We start from the raw sequence: 18,376 nt of genomic DNA, 5'->3' as shown, positions 1-18,376 counted from the left end.
AAGAAATGTACAGATGTTCAAGAAATATATATGCTACTGGCAAAGTATGAAATAAGCGTCCTGATGAGGTTATTATATAAATGATGTGCATGCTACTGTGAATGACCGAAATCGGTGGTTTTTGACTTTCACCGGTGAATGTTGACAATCACATAGTCACTTTGGTGAATGTCCGAAATATTTATTACATCCTATTTGATATTAATTTATTCGTGGATATCTGCCCGGTATACATTTGCCCGGTATACCCTACACTGATATTTTTCTAGGGTCAAGTATCATTGCCCAATATATATTTGCCCGATACTCCAAACATTGATGTTTCTTCTAATCTATCGTCAGTAAGTATTAAAATATCGAATAAATGTAATTATATCCACGAATAAATTAATATCAAATCGGATGCAATAAATATTTCGGACATTCACCAAAGCGACTATGTGATTGTCAACATTCACCGGTGAAAATCAACAACCACCGATTTCGGTCATTCACAGTAACATGCACATCATTTACATAATAACCTCATCAGGACTTTTATTTCACACTTTGCCTAAATAGCATCCGACATTATATAGAACGCCTAGGCAATGTGTGAAATATAAATCATTTCATACTTTGCCGGGTAGATTTAGGCATTATATATAATGCCCGATTTTATACTTTGCCTGCAACATATATATTAAACTCCCTCCCTTTATAATATATAAAAAGGTACAAGAGAAAATAAATAAAACGAAACTTTCTGCTACAAATTCAGCTCTATCATCTACCATCGATGGTCCATTTTTATTTTTTATATTAGTAAACTATTAAGCATGAAAATATCACTTTAATTCCCTGATTGACGTTTTAATTTAGGTATGGGCAAATGACGGCCGGAAGTTATTGCTACATTGGTCCCCAAGGAATTGTTCATGGAACTACTGTTAGTAATTACTGAAATTTACTACGAATCTCAATTACTTATCTTTATACTTTGATGATTGTATTCTCTTTAAATGTATTTTTGTCTTTTTATAGCTGACATTAATGAATGCGGGACGAAAATATCTCAAAGTAAATGATATGACGGGGAAGGTAATGATTTAATTTCTTTCGTCTTTATTTTTATTTAAGTTTTCTATCCTGACCGTAACTGTTTAAGTGTTACCTACAAAGTGTGAAATCAGAGAGAATATTTAGAAGTTTTTTAGGATGCGAAAAGCTGACCGACAAAGTATGAAATGATCAAACATTTCACATTTTAATTCTATAGAATATCAATTCTCTGTTGATAAAACATGGAACACAAGCATTCTACAAAATGTTTTGGTAGTTAATGGAATGTCATACTGTTCTGATAGAGCATTTATCATTTCAAAGAAGGTCTTAAAATTAGTGTCTAGCTAAAATATATAATGTTTATAATTTTTCTCAATTTGCCTTAAAATGTTCGGAATTTTATAAAATATCATACATGATAATCATACGTAATAATTAAAATATCCCGAAATCATATATTGCAGGTAATTCTTTGACGAATTGAATTTAAGAGAATTAATCAATATGTGTTTATAATTTTGCTGAAACGGTTTACTTAATTGTTATTTGTTGCTCTGTGAATGAAATTCGCATTTGACTACATCAATCAAATCAGATGTTTTAGTGTGGGTCGTGCATTTTCCTCATAGTACAAAACATTTTACTACATCAATCAAATCAGATGTTTTCGTGTGGCTCGTGCGTTTTCCTCATAGTACAAAACATTTGACTACATCAATCAAATCAGATGTTTTCGTGTGGGTCATGCGTTTTCCTCATAGTTCAAAACATTTGACTACATCAATCAAATCAGATGTTTTCGTGTGGGTCGTGCGTTTTCCTCATAGTTCAAAACATAATATTCAGTTTACGTAGTTTGCTTGTTTTAGTGCATCTCAATTAGTATACTTAATTTTTTAAAAACAATTTTCGACTAATCCGAGTACTTACCATTATTAAATATTTTTTGTGTATTTTTCGCCCAATATTATCAATATACTAAGGCTAAATTTGTATCACACTGTGCAATTATAATAAAATTACTATTTCAAATTAATTCAATAAATAGGTAAAGAATTATATATAGCAGTTCTATAATATACGGGTAAAATTGATGTCAAATAATTTTCTCGGTATTTCTTTACTTACAAAAGTTGGTGACATAAAAAGTAATTATTTACAAAATTTTCCTGTTGAAAACAATGTTTTACTGTCGTATTCAAGTCTTAGTTGATATTTAAAACTCCCTTTAAATTATTAAAGTTCAACATTTAGATTAAATCCGTTGACGCAGAATTTTCATTAAACATATTTTTCCTAATTTTGTATTAATTTAGGTTACAATAAGTGAAACATACCATATTGAGCTCGTTAATAAATTATGGATGTGAAATACATCATCGGACACTGGTTTCCCTTTTTGCGTTTAAGGTAAAATCTTCCAAGCGCTGCTCACTTCAAAACTATAATTTTTCGAGTTTGCCCTTCTTTGCAGTTATTTCAATCAAAGAGAAACAGTAATTTACCACTGTAATTTCTTTAATTTCCAATATCATTTATTGATAAATTAATTAAAAAGGTTTCCAACTACTTTATTTTTTTGGATTTTATATTTCAGAACGATTTCGAGGATCTAACAGATTTATTTTAGACTGTCTTTCATAATTAAAAACTATCTAATTTCATTTTTACTCTTAATCTGGGAGTCAGAAAAAATATATAAATTGCATCGGTGTCCTGTCTGCGCCAATGGGTTAACCAAAGTAGTGCACAGTTAAATAAAGCTTCAACAATTGAGAGTGCTTGACTTCTTGAAGATTAAAAACGCAACCACATCATTTACAAAAGTCAGTGGGCATAAAAAGTCATTATTTACAAGAAATTCATTTTCATAGCTATATTTTGATGACTTATCCAACTGTTTGCTGATACTTAATACTCCCTCTGAACTAGTGCCATCATTGCTGAGGTTTAACAGGAGTATTGTGCTAGTAAATCATCGAAACTACAATAATTGATACTACAGTTTTATTCTGTGTATTTTCACATCAAAAGACATGCCGATTATTTGCTATCCCAAAGTTCATCGGTTACACCAAAATAGGGGTGAAATCAGACAAAAGATGGGTTGTTCAATTCGGCAGTGTGCACGTGGTGATAAGTACGTACGCACCAGGTGGTAAGGTGCGTACGCGAGTACAAACGCACCTCAGAACTTCAGAAAGTGTACATCTCAGTGTATCATCCTTTCTAGAAGAAGAGTGGTAGTTCTTGCTTTTCGAAAATGAATACTTATAATATTTCGTTGTCATATCCGACTGTATGCTGGTGATATTTAATCTCACTTTCTAGACTTGCTCATGTTAGGTTTACCAGAAATAATGCAAATAAGGCTTCAAGCCATTGGCAATAGTTGCCTTTTATTAAGATTAAATACGCAACCACATTATTTACATAAATCAGAGACATAAAATTTTTTACAAATTTTCATAGCATTATTTTTTTTGTTTTGGTTTGACACAAATAGTACGTAAGTTAATAATGCTTAGATCAAATTGAACACTTGCTTTATGTTAAATATAGAATAGGTGATCATATCAGCATTACATTTTGATGGACTTAGATCAATTGTTATTTACAAATTTCATTATTTAGAACAGCTTCTTTCTATTTTTATAACAATAATATTAATATGTATATATATGTAATTGTACCCAAATGTATGCTTGAATTTAATACTGCCTCTAAACTTCTTGCAATCCACCCTTAAGATTCAACAGAAGGAGTGCGTAAGTAAATAAGGCTTCGGTCATCGATAGTACTTGTCTTCTGTTAAAACTAAATATTCGACCAGCAGACATTTGTTTAATCCCTTTCTGTGACGCGATTTTTATACATTTCAGCTTATATCTGTCGCAATTTTTATCATACGAACATTTATCATATATCTTTTCAAAGTGCATCTTCAGTTCTTCAGATTTTAGCCCAATCTCCGCTGCAGTCAAAATGAGAAAAATCAACGAAACAGCACTGATAGTGAAATGAAAAACTATAAATGTTCCTAGTACTATTTCTACTTCCGTAGTCATCATTAAACCCCAGGAAAGAAATGTACAGATGTTCAAGAAAAATATGGTGCAATTTAAGAAAGCTGGTGCTGAAAGTACACCATCAACGTCATCAAGAATATTCAGTAGATTTGAGTAGAACACTAGAGATTTTCTCGGTGGAACGCCGTTATCAAATCGTTTCAATTCAGTTTTGTACTCCGAAAGTAGTGAACCACAATCATAGTACAAACTGCATAACAACACACTGGTTGTAGCAGGAAATACCGAAGTCAAAGTATAAGTTCCGATTGTTCCATTTAACGTCATTAAAAAAGTGACAGCATCAGGGATACGAGTTTTACCAAAAGTCCAATAAGCCACAAATTCAGAGTCCGTGAGATAAATAGCTATAACAATCATAAATAGAGTACAAAACGTGAACAAACCAAGAGCGCAAAGTGCTATATTTGAATTGAATTTTTTATTGAAATTTCTATAAATATTAATTTGTTTTATCTTTTGTATTTCTCTCAATAAGAGGAGAATTTTATTAGCTCTTTTTCGTAGAACAAACCACAGTACCAGAGATAATGAGTTTGAGATAATAAAGCAAATACTGTATTTAAACCTTGAGACAGATACCAAGGCAGTAAAACATCTGTAAGCTTGAGACTGGACGTAAGCAATGATTAAAAAGGTTATGAACCAATATTTCAAACAGTTATGCAAACAAAATTTAGAAGCTTTTTTATTATTTGCATCTATAATTTTGATTCCAATACAAGACAGAGTTGTCCATAAGACATCTTGATTTAAAGATTTAACTGCATAATTACTTGAAGACAATGTTTTGATTGGTTTTCGTTTAAAAGTAACTTCAGTGATATTCATTTTAAGCAGATTTAAATGCAGTAAAACATTTTCCTTTGCAATTTTTTATGTTTAAAAAAGATTCAACCAAATATTTGGCATTCTATTTTTCTTGCACGAGGAAAAAGTTCTGTTTAATATTAAAGATATCTGTTTGTAAAAAAGAACGATACATTTATCATCAGATTAGATACAATTGTACTGCACAGTTTTTTCCTGAGAGTTCTTCGACAGTTTTTTCATGTTTGAAACAGAAGTAACTATACTTAATCAGACGATGTCTTTCTTAAGTTCTTTTTTATGTTAAAATTATGTGTTTGCAAAAGCAACGGTTTATTCTCAAAAAATTAGACACTGTTGTAATGAGAAGTTTTTTCTGAATGCTGAAAGATTTCTTCACGTGCTCTTTATTTCAAGTTTAAGACAAATCTGACTATATCTTATCATATATATTTTTGAATTATTTCATTCTTCTCGTGTATGAGGCTAATATGTTATAATGTCCAAATTTTCTGCTTGCAAAAGGAACAATTTACTCCCAACAGATTAGACCCATTTATGGTAAGTAGTTGTTTCCAGGCATTCGTTTTAATTAGTTAAAACTGTATTGAAGGCTTTTATGAGAGTAATGCAGGCTTTTATTTTTTTATTATTGGAGGTCTGTTGAGCTGAATCTTTTAAGATTTTTTTAATTTTCTTCTTAAGAGATAAGAGTGAGGATTGCAGCTTTTTAATTTTTTATTTGTCAGAAAATCTATCGAAATCGATATTGCATGTCGAATTTACCCAATTAGGGCACGGCGTAAGTTGTTTTTCATTCAAATCTGCTCGTTTTAAAATGCCTTGTCTTTGTCTGTTAATGGGTTTTTTTGTAATTAATATCTCATTGAAACAAAAAACAATTTTCCTCTTATATTTTTTTACCTAATTTCAAATTTCAATATTATTACATATTGATTAAAATAATAGATTTTTTTATCCTCTTTAATCGATTTTTTTTCTACTCAATTCCTTCGATAAGATGAGATTTTATTTATATATTGGATTTATTAATTTCAATTAAGAGTATTTTTTCCTGTTAAGAATTGGATACGGTAATGTTGACTTTGTTATTATTATTCAAAACATATTTGGCTTCCATTGACTTGTCTCTTATTAAGTGCTCAATGCGATCGTTTTACTCAAACAGAATAACTCTAAAGAGGGTAAGCCCAATGAAAAAGCTTTTTAATGGTAAAAATAACCAAAATACTATCTATTGATGAAATTATACCAAATGTCCCATATATTGGAAGCTGAGTGTTATGGACAGCGTAGCACTTTTGTCTGCATGGCTACTGTTTGTCTAACAAAGGAAACTAGGGAAGTATGACTCGCCAATTTTGAAATAAACTAGTGGGATGTATGTCTTATGAGGAATAATTTTAGGGGGCAACATTCGTTTCGGCCCATAGAAGGTCCTATGAGAGATAAAAAAGAATTCAATGTATGGAAAAATCAGTATTTTATTACTTCAATGCAGACTATTAGTTATTGTAATTGTCTCATACTCCAATTAATTTGTAATTAATTGGATAATTAATTACTTTCACGAACTATATAATGCATATTTATTGTTAAAATTGATTTTGAAAATTTTATGCATCTGCAGTTTTTCAGAAAAACCTGTTAGGTTAATTTAAAAAAAAAAAAAAAATTGACATCAAATTTTTTTAATTTTTTTTTTCAAAAAACTTTCCGAATTAATTGGAGTATGTAATTGCAAATCAATTAATTAATTAATAATTTCTGATTAATTTATTAACTAAAAATAATTAATTATCCAATTAATTACAAATTAATTGGATTATGAGACAATTACAATAACTCAGGGGTCCCCAACCCTATGCCCGCGGGCACCATGGCGCCCGTCAATCGATCTAGGTGCGCCCGCTGCTCAACGATAACATATTTCAGTTTCCCATTTTCCCAATAAATGCTATGCAAATACATACTGAAGTACGCTAACTCAGTAAAGGTAAAGTACTTGAATAGATTTCTACATTTAATTGGAGAAATAAAAAATTATCTTGCAACCAAAAATCAAACATTTTTAGAACTAAGGATCCTCTTTGGCTAGCAGATTTGTCTTTCATAACGGACATAAGGAAAAAACTAAATTATTTAAACTTGGAACTGCAGGGAGAGGACAAACATAAAGCAGAAATGATAGAGGCTGTTAACTCGTTCAGAGCTAAGCTAGTTTTGTGGATATCACATTTGAAAATGAAGTCTCTTTTGCATTTTCCAAACATGAAAAAATTGATAGGTGACAGTGAAATTGACATTTGTCATCAACCTCCAATTGCTTCAGCAATATAATATCATCGAGCCTTTGATAACTTTTTTTGTTAATCCTTTTACCAACCAAATAAATGTAATAGCAACATACATTTCGGAATTTCTTCAAGTAAAGCGAGAAGAATTGGATATATAAATTTTGGATCTCCATTGGATGACATTATCCTCAAAACTATTATATCACATGAGAAATTCTGGAATATATTTGAAGGACTAAATTCCATTCTTAAAAAGAGCATCATATTCTCCCAATTATGTAGCGCTGGTCACCGAAATGCCATGCGAAACACCACATGCCACTGTATTTTATAAATAATTTTTATACTTCGCATGTTTTGAAAGCAATTTAGTAATCATTTATTTTACACAAAAATATTAATTGCATTCATATGTTAAATTAATTTTTGAAATTTAATTTTTTGTGAACTATATGTAGTGTGTATTATTACCTATGTTTACCAACTATAAATTTATCTTGAAAAAATAAATGGTGCCCGCCATTCGACCGATATTCTGGTATTTGCTCTTAGGTACAAAAAGGTTGGGGACCACTGCAATAACTAATAGTCTGCATAGAAGCAATAAAATACCGATTTTTCCGTATATTGAATTATTTTTTATCTCTCACAGGACCTTCTATGGGCCGAAACGAATGTTGCCCCCTAAAATTGTTCCTCATAAGGCATACATCCCACTAGTTTATTTCAAAATTGGCCAGTCACACTTCCCCTGTTTCCCTTGTAAGATAGGTACTCTGCCAGACATTCGTCTGGAACTATGGCGGTGACTATGGTAACGAGGTATGATTATTTCAAGTAGGGGTGCGGGGTCCATCTTTAGGACTAGTTTCGGCGAGAGAAAAGGAGACCTCTTTATCGAAGCTACCCTCCCTAAAATGCCCTCTTCTTGTTTCCATCGCACCAGACTGCCGCAGACTTTGTGGCGGTCAGAGTACCTATCTTAGACAAACAGTAAATATCTCCGAAGCAAAAGTACCGCAGCAAAATATATATAACCGTTTTTCCTTTAACAGCTTAAAAATATTGATTGTTATGCAGCAATTTTTCCCCTTCAATTAAAATATTTAATTTTAGGTTTACATCAGCTCTGGATTAGGCGGAATGAGCGGCGCACAAGCAAAAGCTGCTGTTATTTGCGGTTGCATAGGTGTTATTTCAGAGGTATGTTTTTTTTCTGAGAAATTCATAGTATCGCTTCGATATTGGAAGAGCTTAGTGGAAGAATATGTAAAGCAACGTTATCAATAAGGATGTAAAGATTACTCAAACTTCCAGATTTAGGAACATCTTATGGTTAATTTTAAAACAGTAAACATAACCTTTCGAAGTTTTAAGTCAAGTTTTTTTCAACGAAACAAAGATATTTTGTTTAAAGATTCTGCTGTTTCTATACATTGTAATTTCTAATTTTCAGATAATTTACTAACCTGCCCTTCCACTAGGCTTTTTAATTATTCAGGTGTGAAGCCACCATTTGAAATATTTTGTTTAGGATGAAAGTAACAGTGATTCAATTTGATCCATAATTAATAAAAATATTGTTTTTATCGATTTCAGGTAGATTATAGTGTCTTACAAAAGCGTTATGATCAAGGATGGGTACTAGAAATAATTGATAACTTAGATGCTCTGATAAATCGTATTAGGTATGCCTATTTTTCTTTAAGATATCTCTGAATACTTTTCTATTGGGAATTTAATGTTAAATTAGCAAAAGTGTATAAAGAAAATAGCAAAACGATGCTAAGGAAAATTTCGTAATTTCATCAAAGAAGCTTATGGTGATTGATTTATTTTCAATATTTCAAATTTACTATTTCAAATAATAAATTATGTACAATAATAATTAATAAAAAGAAGACAGCTTTCAAGCATGAAAAGTAGATCAGAGGCACAATCATTTCTGCATAAAACGGCCTCAGCACTTCCGACAAACATTGTAGTAGTTGTATGCATCATCAATAAATATATACTTGTATACAATATGAGAACAGTTGTATTGCATTAATTTCTAATTTTTTAACTGTCGTATAGTTATATAAATTGATCTTAGACTATACTAAAAATGACTATACTGTGTTGAAAGATCAATCTTACGAATATTTTATTCTTGTAAGTAAAATAAGAAAATTTGAGCACCCTATTAAATACAGATATGGGAAAACTCGACAGTATTACAGATCGCAATGCCCTATGGGTCCTACATTATATTAGATTTTTTTTATCTAGGTAAATTTTTTTTAGATTTAAATTTGGAAAATATAAATTTTCCTATGAGTGCTATGAAATAATAAAAGACTAAATTTTTATTATGTCGATTTTAAATAATTCTTAAGTTTAAGAAAATTTCGTTTGTTGCAAAAAAAATTTCTTTTGTTGCAAAAAACATTTTTTGCTTTAAATTATGACTTTTAATTATTCACTTTAAACAAAGACTCAATTACTGCAACGTTACCAATCTTTGTTTTTATCGTTATATTTCAATGAAAGTCACATACATTTATGTACAACGGAAAGTTGTAAATTTCAATTTTTTGGGATTTTATTAATATTTTCATATTCCTTAAAAAATAATGACATCTGTTTTTTCCATTGTTTCTTAACTATTAATGATATTGCATTATAACAATTCAATAACGCACATATTTATGCAGTTAAAATAATACCATAGCAATCAACAATAAAGTATAGTCAGTAGTAATTCATTTTTAAATTTAAAATGGTAATGAATCCTTTAAATTATTTTTTTTAATTTTTGGATCTGTAATTTTAATTTAACTTGATTTGAATACCACTAAATGCAAATAAATCAATCTTATATATAAGAGTAAATAATAGAAACGAAAAGGAGTGCAAGCTGTATCAATGGATTAGTAGCACTTACAAGTGACGTAGTATCGGTATCTCGATCCTGATTGGTTGTTAAAAGGTGGCATTTGTTTGCGTTATCAACTGTTCTTTCCACTCTATTTCGAATAAGCCAAGTCCGTCAAGTGTCAATTCTCTTACGTGACACATTTTATACTCTTACGCAAAAGATTATTTTACAAAGGTTTCAATTTTCACTATATATTTCTTACTTAACTCAAAGACAGGCATGAAGCCATGTATAGCTTAGAGCATAAATAAACTAATCATGCATCGAAGTTGTCAGGTGCACAAAACAAAAATATCTGATAGTTACAATTAAATACATGAACAAATAATAAATCTAAGTTAAGTAAAATGCGTGTAGACGTGACAGAATTATATTTCAATGAATTCGATGAGCGATATAGGATTGTATTTAATTAACTTCAAGTTAATTAACATTCCAACTTATGTGGAGAAACTTGGCTTAATTTTAACACGCTATTTTGCTTATAAACGATCAGCTTGCGCTGACGTCATAAGTCACATGTGTGTGTATCAGTGAACTTCTTCTGAACTTCTTTTTTTAAGCATGTAACGAAGAATTTTATTTATTGGTTTTCTTAGTTAAGAATAGCTAGTTTATATTATAAAAACCTTTTCACATTTCTTATAAAAGTTATTCTAAACAAAGGTTAGGAAAGAAAATATTAAATAAAATAAATTGTTTTGTAAATAAATTTCAAATAATTCAATTCATAAGTATCCAATGAAATAACAAAATAAATTTGAGCTGTCACATATATATCTTATTTTTAACCTATTCATTTTAGGGAGGCAAAAAAGAAGAAAATAGCGACGAGCATAGGATATTATGGAAATATAGTTGATGTATGGTAAGTGATTTATTCTAGTTAAACATAAAATTTTAATTTAGTGGATTAAAGAAACCTTTTAAACTTAAATGTATCCGCACATGAATAATACAGATGCAATAACTGCTTACTGTTTCTGGAAGAAACGAGGAAAATAAAGTAAATGTATATTGCAAAAAAGTATTACAAAGCATATATTTACGTATTTTTTTCTTCTTAAATGGAATTGATAAGCGATAGAAAAAAGGGATTACTTAGAAGCTGATCAAAAATTATTTTCAAAAATTAACAAGACTTATGATCGGAAATGTGCCGCTAGGTGGTGATCTGCATTTTACTTATGTAATGGTGTACATCCAGCAGGACTGCACCTGTGCTTCTGAATTACCATTCGCTAACCTGATTTATCGAGCCTTGATTTTTTTTCTGTGATATTGGGAGCCTATCCAGTATCACCTCGTAGCAAGACTCGTCTAAGCTGCTGCCATAAGCCAAGCGTTGCAGCAGAGTACCACAATTAATGTATCGCTGGTGTCAAGCATACATGCATCATCTAGTAGGCTGCATGTAAACATTATGTCCAATAAATGTTTCGAATTGATCATTTTCTGATATTTTTCCAACCAGATATTTAGGTCTACTACCTATTCCCTTGACGTTATAGGTCATAATTTGCTAAGCAATTCTCAATCCATATAATGCACCATATCTGACCTAAAAGGTTTTAGCTGTATTTTTGAGGCATCACCTGTTCTTAACTCAATTCTTAAAAAATAAAAAAATGAAGTTAGCAGATTTTGCAGGTAGGAAATTCGTGTACTTAGCACAAGACTATGTTTAGACATATATAATTTTTAACAATTGGTACTCAAATCTATTATAATGTTCACATAGTATGGAAATTGTTAGTTACCAAAAAAGCATAGCGCTTTATTCATGGATTCAATTTTATCATTTTAAAACTATGTCAATTTTTGGTGTTTAGTGTTTTTTTTACCAGAAATATAAATAAAACTGCAATTGTAGAATAAGAACTTAGTGGTGTGCTTTTTAGTTAATGCACGGAGAAAGTTTTTTTTCTTGACATTTGAAAGTTTGAAGAAAAAATGATGCAATGTCTCTTTTGGAGCAAGAGGTTGTGTTGGTTTTGATGATAATTTTTTCAATCGGAAAACTTTTAGCATTAAAAAAAAACTATTCGATTTATAAGAATCCTAAAAAATTGATTATTCAAGAAATAGCATACTATGTTTACCAAATTTATTTAATTGAGAGACTAAATCTGAAATTAAAGCGAGGGAAAAAATGGTATCATAATCTAAATAAACAATTATACTACAACAGTTACAATAACAATTGAATAAAGAAGAATTAAAACACATGAAGAGATGTTTGATTGCTGGAAGAAGCAGAGTGGAGTTTAACCCCTTAACGATCCGTTAATTTTCAAGAAAACGGACATAAAAGTGCCTATTTTTTTATCCCTGAAAATTATATAAGAATATGTGTATGAACAATATATTAATTCATTTTTAATTTTTAATTTGTTTTTAGCTTGAAATTTTAAAAAANATATATATCTTATTTTTAACCTATTCATTTTAGGGAGGCAAAAAAGAAGAAAATAGCGACGAGCATAGGATATTATGGAAATATAGTTGATGTATGGTAAGTGATTTATTCTAGTTAAACATAAAATTTTAATTTAGTGGATTAAAGAAACCTTTTAAACTTGAATTTATCCGCACATGAATAATACAGATGAATAACTGCTTACTGTTTCTGGAAGAAATGTGAAAAATAAAGTAAAAGTATTGCAAAGCATATATTTACTTATTTTGTTCCTCATAAATTGAATTGATAAGCGATAGAAAAAAGGGGTTAATTAGATTGAAGCTGATCAAAAATTATTTTAAAAAATTAGCAAGACCTATGATCGGAAATGTGCCGCTAGGTGGTGATCTGCATTTCACTAATGTAATGCTGTAGATCTGGCATTTCTGCACCTGTGCTTCTGAATAACCATTCGCTAACCTGATTTATCGAGCCTTGATTTTTTTCTGTGGTATTGGGAGCCTATCCAGTATCACCTCGTAGCAAGACTCGTCTAAGCTTCTGCCATAAGCCAAGCGTTGCAGCAGCTTGCCACAATTAATGTATCGTTGGTGTCAAGCCTAAATAGGCATCATCTAGCACGCTGCATGTAAGCATTATGTCCAATAAATGTTTCGAATTGATCATTCTCTGATATTTCCCCCACCCCTCTAGATACTTAGGTTTGCTACCTATTCCCTTGACGTTATTGGTCATAATTTTCTAAGCAATTCTCAATCCATATAATGTACCATATCTAACCTAAAAGGTTTTTATATTTTTGAGGCATCACCTGTTTCTAACTCAATTCTTAAAAAAAAGAAAAAAAATGAAGTTAGCAGATTTCGCCGGTAGGAAATTCGTGGTGTACTTAGCACATGACTATGTTTAGACATATATAATTTTATAGCAATTGTTACGCACATCTATTATAATGATCACATTGTAAGGAAAATGTTAGTTACAAAAAAAGTACAGCGCTTTATTCATGGATTCAATTTTTTCATTTTAAAACTATGTCAATTTTTTGTGTTATCCAGTGTTTTTTTTTAATCCAGAAATATAAATAAAACGGTAATTGTAGAATAAGAACTTAGTGCTGTGGTTTTAGTTAATGCACGGAAGAAGTTTTTTTTCTTGACATTTGAGAGTTTAAAGGACAAACAGGATTTGATGTTCACAATCCAACCTTCTTCAATAATGATGATTTTTATTTTATAACTTTTTTGCTTGTTTGTTATTTCTCGTTTAACTATTAATTGAAGATCCTTAATGAGTACTCTATTGTTTTCATCTTTTATAAAGAAGTTGAAAATAAATATTAAGGGCGGTTGTTATGGAACACCTTGTATTCTTTCCCTTGTATTCACAAGCATGAAAGAGCTAGCTGAAGTTTAAATCGTTTAATTTGCAATTCAACGGCTTCCTTCAGTTATGACTGGTCTTAGTAATTTTCTTTTTTAGGGAACGAATCAAAAAAGTATATGAAAGTACTGGAGAATTGTTGGCTGACCTAGGTTCTGACCAAACCTCTTGCCATAACCCGTTTGATGGAGGCTATTATCCTGCTCAGGTAAGAGTTTTTTTAAACTCAACTGTAAAGCTACTAAAATGTAAACAGTTATTTCTATAATATGATATATTATTTTGTTTATGTTTAGCTATCATTTGAGGAAGCAAAATTGCTTATAGTGAATGACCCATCCAGGTTTAAAACACTTGTTCAAGAAAGGTATATTTATTGAAATATTTCCTTAAATAAGAATGTTTACCTTAATTTCATTTTACACATCCATTAAAAACACGAAAATGGATTCATGTTAAAATCGTGCCCCTCCCTTACAACAATATTATCAGTTTTTTGTTTATATTCAGAAATAATAAAATTAATTAGCTAAGCATCTTAGGCATTTTTTTAAAAGAAATATAGTCGCTTTTTCACAAGGCTAACATTTTCACATCGACCACAGTGTTGACGTAAAATATTTTCTTTGATACACAGATCATGGGTAAGAGTCCCTTTGCTTACAGGCTAACTGTGGGAGGTTTTGGTTGTTTTTCTCTCCAAGTAACGCAAAAGCCGGTTAGTTCAACTAAAAAGTTCTCGACAAAGACAAATTTCTCCAAATACTTGACCCAGGAGTTCCCTTGTCTTTTGGGTTGGGTTCAAAATTGGAAGGTTAAGTCGTAAACTCAAAATTCGGCAGCCTGTTTAACGACGTTGGTTATGAAACAGTTTCGTTTACCAGAACCTGGTGTTAACCAAAACTAAACTATAAAGTTTGGAAATTTCATAGTTTACTTCTTTAATTTATTCAAGGGTCTTATACTAGCTTATGTTTTTTTTTAAAACAATTGTGTTGATGCTTTTGATTTCATGTTTAAAATTTTTGAAGTCAGGATAATGTCCTCAGTTTATTGAACATTCATATTAAATTAGACAAACTACTGGAAACAACTGCCAGTCGTTTATTTAATTTAATATGAATGTTCAATAAACTGAGAACATTATCCTGACTTCAAAATTTTTAAACATGAAATTTAATTGATAAAAATGCACAATCATCTAGTTTAAGAAAAGAAGCAAAACTTTTACATTTATTAAAGTTATTAGTTTTCTCATAAGTTTATTTGTTCGTGCTTTAAAATTTAAAAAAAAAAATTGATATTTAGGATGAAGGAGTACTCTAAATTGATGTAATTGCAAGTAATTGTTAGTTTTTTTAAGCAAAATTATTATTAACATATTTTTCATAACTTTTTTTTATTATTTAGTAATAATTTAGGTCAAATTAAGTGAAAAGTATTACATTTAGCATTTTAATAATTTATGGTAATGAAACAATGAACAATGATTGAAACAATGGTTATTTTCCTACATAAAAGATAAAAGTCTTCCAAACATGGCTCATTTCCAAACAATAATTTTTTAAATTTGTACTTATTTGCAGTTGTTTAGGCCTAAGAGAATCAGTTATTCCTTATTAGAATTTCTCTAATTTACAAAATCAATAATGGATAAATTTTTAAGCACGAATAGAAAAAAAAATTTGAAACTTTTTTTTTAATTTCATAGTTTAGTGCAAATATAATTCTGTTAGTCTAACAGATTTTTTGGAAATTATTAGACTGTTTTTGAGAATTATATTACACCAAAATAAAAAAGAACAATTTTGTTCGTAATTTAGAGAGTTAGAAAAAAAATATATAAATGGTACACCGGAGTAAAAAGTACACCACCTGCATCAAAGCGTTACGAATGGCAATAAATCTAAGTTTTAAATTAACCTCTAATAAACCAAATTCTTTGAATATTTCGATCACGGTTTATAACTTTAAAATGGTATATACCGCTGTTGAATAATGGAAATTCAATTTTAGATTGATTTAAAAAAGAGAAACACACTAATTCGAAGGTTAGGTTGTTAGATGAAAGCCATCTTGTAACAAATCACAATATTATACAAATCTAACTTTTAAATACATTTCTCAAACTTTTCTTCTTAAAATTGTTTCATACTTATGAAAAATTTTTTTCTTCAAATTTTAGCTTGCAACGACATATTTCCGCTATTAATTTTTTGTCTGATAATGGCTTATATTTCTGGGATTATGGAAATGCATTTCTTTTAGAGGCACACAGAGCTGGTAAGCTATTTAATAATATTTTTCATGTTTATTAAGTCCTGATTGCTTATAAATTTTAAATTGAATAAATGAAATTTAGGTGCTGATGTTGGCGGCAGACAAGAAGGAGGTCGTCTTGTATTTAGATATCCATCCTACGTTCAACATATCATGGGGTAAGGAGGCATTAATTTTATCTATTAATTGTTTTGAGTAAAAATGTTTTTTTGTCACTTTATTTTTTAAATTATTTTTCCTATTAATTATTATTTCATTTATAGGGATATTTTTTCACTTGGATTTGGACCATTCAGGTAAAATCCTACTCATTAGTTTTTTATTATTATTTTTGTTAATTTTATTGAATGACCTAAAAGTTAGTTTAATCCAATGACATACTAGAGATGAAATATACTGGTGTAAGAAATTAAGATAATTTGCAGACTTGGTCTATTATCTCTAGAACTACTGGACCGATTTTAGTGAAATTTGATGTGTACATACGTTGATACAATACAAAACAAATAACCATTCAACAATTGTAATACACACGCATGATCGTGCGTTATACTCGTTGGAGTCGGAAGGTATGAAACAGCTGTTGCAAAATAAGAAAAAAATGGGTTAATAGGGGGTATGCTCCCCTCTTACAGGCCTTGCAGCGTGATTTCATAGTTGAAATAAGGCAGTTTGGACTGAGTTGTCCTCAGGTAATTTCATACCTTTTGACTCCAACGAGTGTTACGCACGATCATACGTGTGTGTTACAATTGTTGAATGGTTATTTGCTTTGTATTGTATCAACGTATGTACATATCAAATTTCACTAGAATCGGACCAGTAGTTCTAGAGCAAGTCTGCAAACCAAGTCTGCCAACTCGACCAAGTCTACAAATTATCTTAATTTCTTACACCAGTGTAGTTTTAAGCTAAATAAGCAAGTTAAAAAAGTCAAGTCATAAAAAAACCATTTACAAATAAATAAAATAAATAATAAATAAATAAATGACACTAATAATAGTAACTCGTTTCAAATTTGAGAATAAGAATGTGTGACAGATCTTTTATTTTCATGAATTGTTTCAGGAATTGATAAAAATATTTAGGAACTATTAATGTTGGAATACTGAAGAAAAAAAAACGACATTTATTTTTATTTCAGATATCTAATACTACTTCGATTATCACTTTCATAGCAGTTCAGTTCAAATTCTTTACTGTATAGTGGATGTAGTTTCTTTGTGGAATTTAAGTATGATTTTTGGTCACGTGAGATACATCTGAATTTGTAATGAAGAAGGGATATTTATACCAGAAAAATAAATAAAATCGTTTAGAAAAGTTTTATTTATTATGTAAATTTTATTATAATCAGCATGGCCACATTCCAAAATAAAGAAAGAAAATCCCTTAAAGGGATCATGAGAATTATAATTGTTCTCTCATTAAGAAAAAGTGTTAAGTAGGTCTTGGGCCGGTGAGCCTAAGCCCCCAGTCCTTACGCCAAGAATTGAAAGCAAGTGAATTGTTCCCAACGGACAGTTAGGAGTATGGGAAGAGATCCATAGTTGGCGATTTATCGAAAGATAATATAGCCAAAAATAAAGCCTATACCCCGTAATCAATATTAAATTTCAAAATATAATTCGGCGAAAGCTAATTGCCAAAAAGGCTGTGAGAATTAGTATAACTCTGTAACTGAGATATTTTTGTGGTAAGAAATGAAGAATAATGAGTTATAGATAGATTTTTTCCCCGATTTAATCGAGACAGTGAATTAACGAGTTTTACATTTGTATTGAAATAAAAAGTTAGTCGTTACATTGATTGTCAAGAAAATAATAAAATATTTATATTAACTTTTTTATAAAATGCAAAAAAAAACTCAATATTTGGTTTAATTTAATTAAAATTCGATTTAGAATGATTAAAAAAAATTTGAGAGATAAAAAAAAATTTAAAAGCTAGGAAACATGTAATGCCTATTGTGTCATCCCAATCACTTTGCATTTTATTACATTTGAAAATCTAATAAAATGAGCATCCAATACTGAGCAATAAAAGTAAATTCACTATTTACTGAAACTAAACGCTATTTTTTATACTAAATGCTAATAAGCATTGCAAC

The 18,376-nt window shown here is 29.9% G+C and overlaps 1 protein-coding gene across 2 annotated transcripts in view; it reads left to right on the top strand.

Annotated features, from left to right (window-relative positions):
* Positions 1 to 18,376, top strand: part of LOC107438048 (urocanate hydratase) — a 42,066-nt gene that overhangs the window by 13,761 nt on the left and 9,929 nt on the right. For both annotated transcript variants that reach the window (XM_043039617.2, XM_043039619.1), the window contains 10 exons: positions 862 to 928; positions 1,024 to 1,080; positions 8,378 to 8,464; positions 8,861 to 8,949; positions 10,987 to 11,049; positions 14,086 to 14,194; positions 14,283 to 14,353; positions 16,172 to 16,269; positions 16,349 to 16,424; positions 16,530 to 16,562. In XM_043039617.2, the coding sequence (XP_042895551.1) occupies positions 862 to 928; positions 1,024 to 1,080; positions 8,378 to 8,464; positions 8,861 to 8,949; positions 10,987 to 11,049; positions 14,086 to 14,194; positions 14,283 to 14,353; positions 16,172 to 16,269; positions 16,349 to 16,424; positions 16,530 to 16,562 (750 nt within the window). The remainder of the gene's footprint in view (positions 1 to 861; positions 929 to 1,023; positions 1,081 to 8,377; positions 8,465 to 8,860; positions 8,950 to 10,986; positions 11,050 to 14,085; positions 14,195 to 14,282; positions 14,354 to 16,171; positions 16,270 to 16,348; positions 16,425 to 16,529; positions 16,563 to 18,376) is intronic.

This window comes from Parasteatoda tepidariorum, chromosome 2 (assembly GCF_043381705.1).
Source record: "Parasteatoda tepidariorum isolate YZ-2023 chromosome 2, CAS_Ptep_4.0, whole genome shotgun sequence".
NCBI lineage: Eukaryota > Metazoa > Arthropoda > Arachnida > Araneae > Theridiidae > Parasteatoda > Parasteatoda tepidariorum.
Note: the sequence above shows the minus strand (reverse complement) of the source record. Positions and strands in the feature narration are given on the sequence as shown.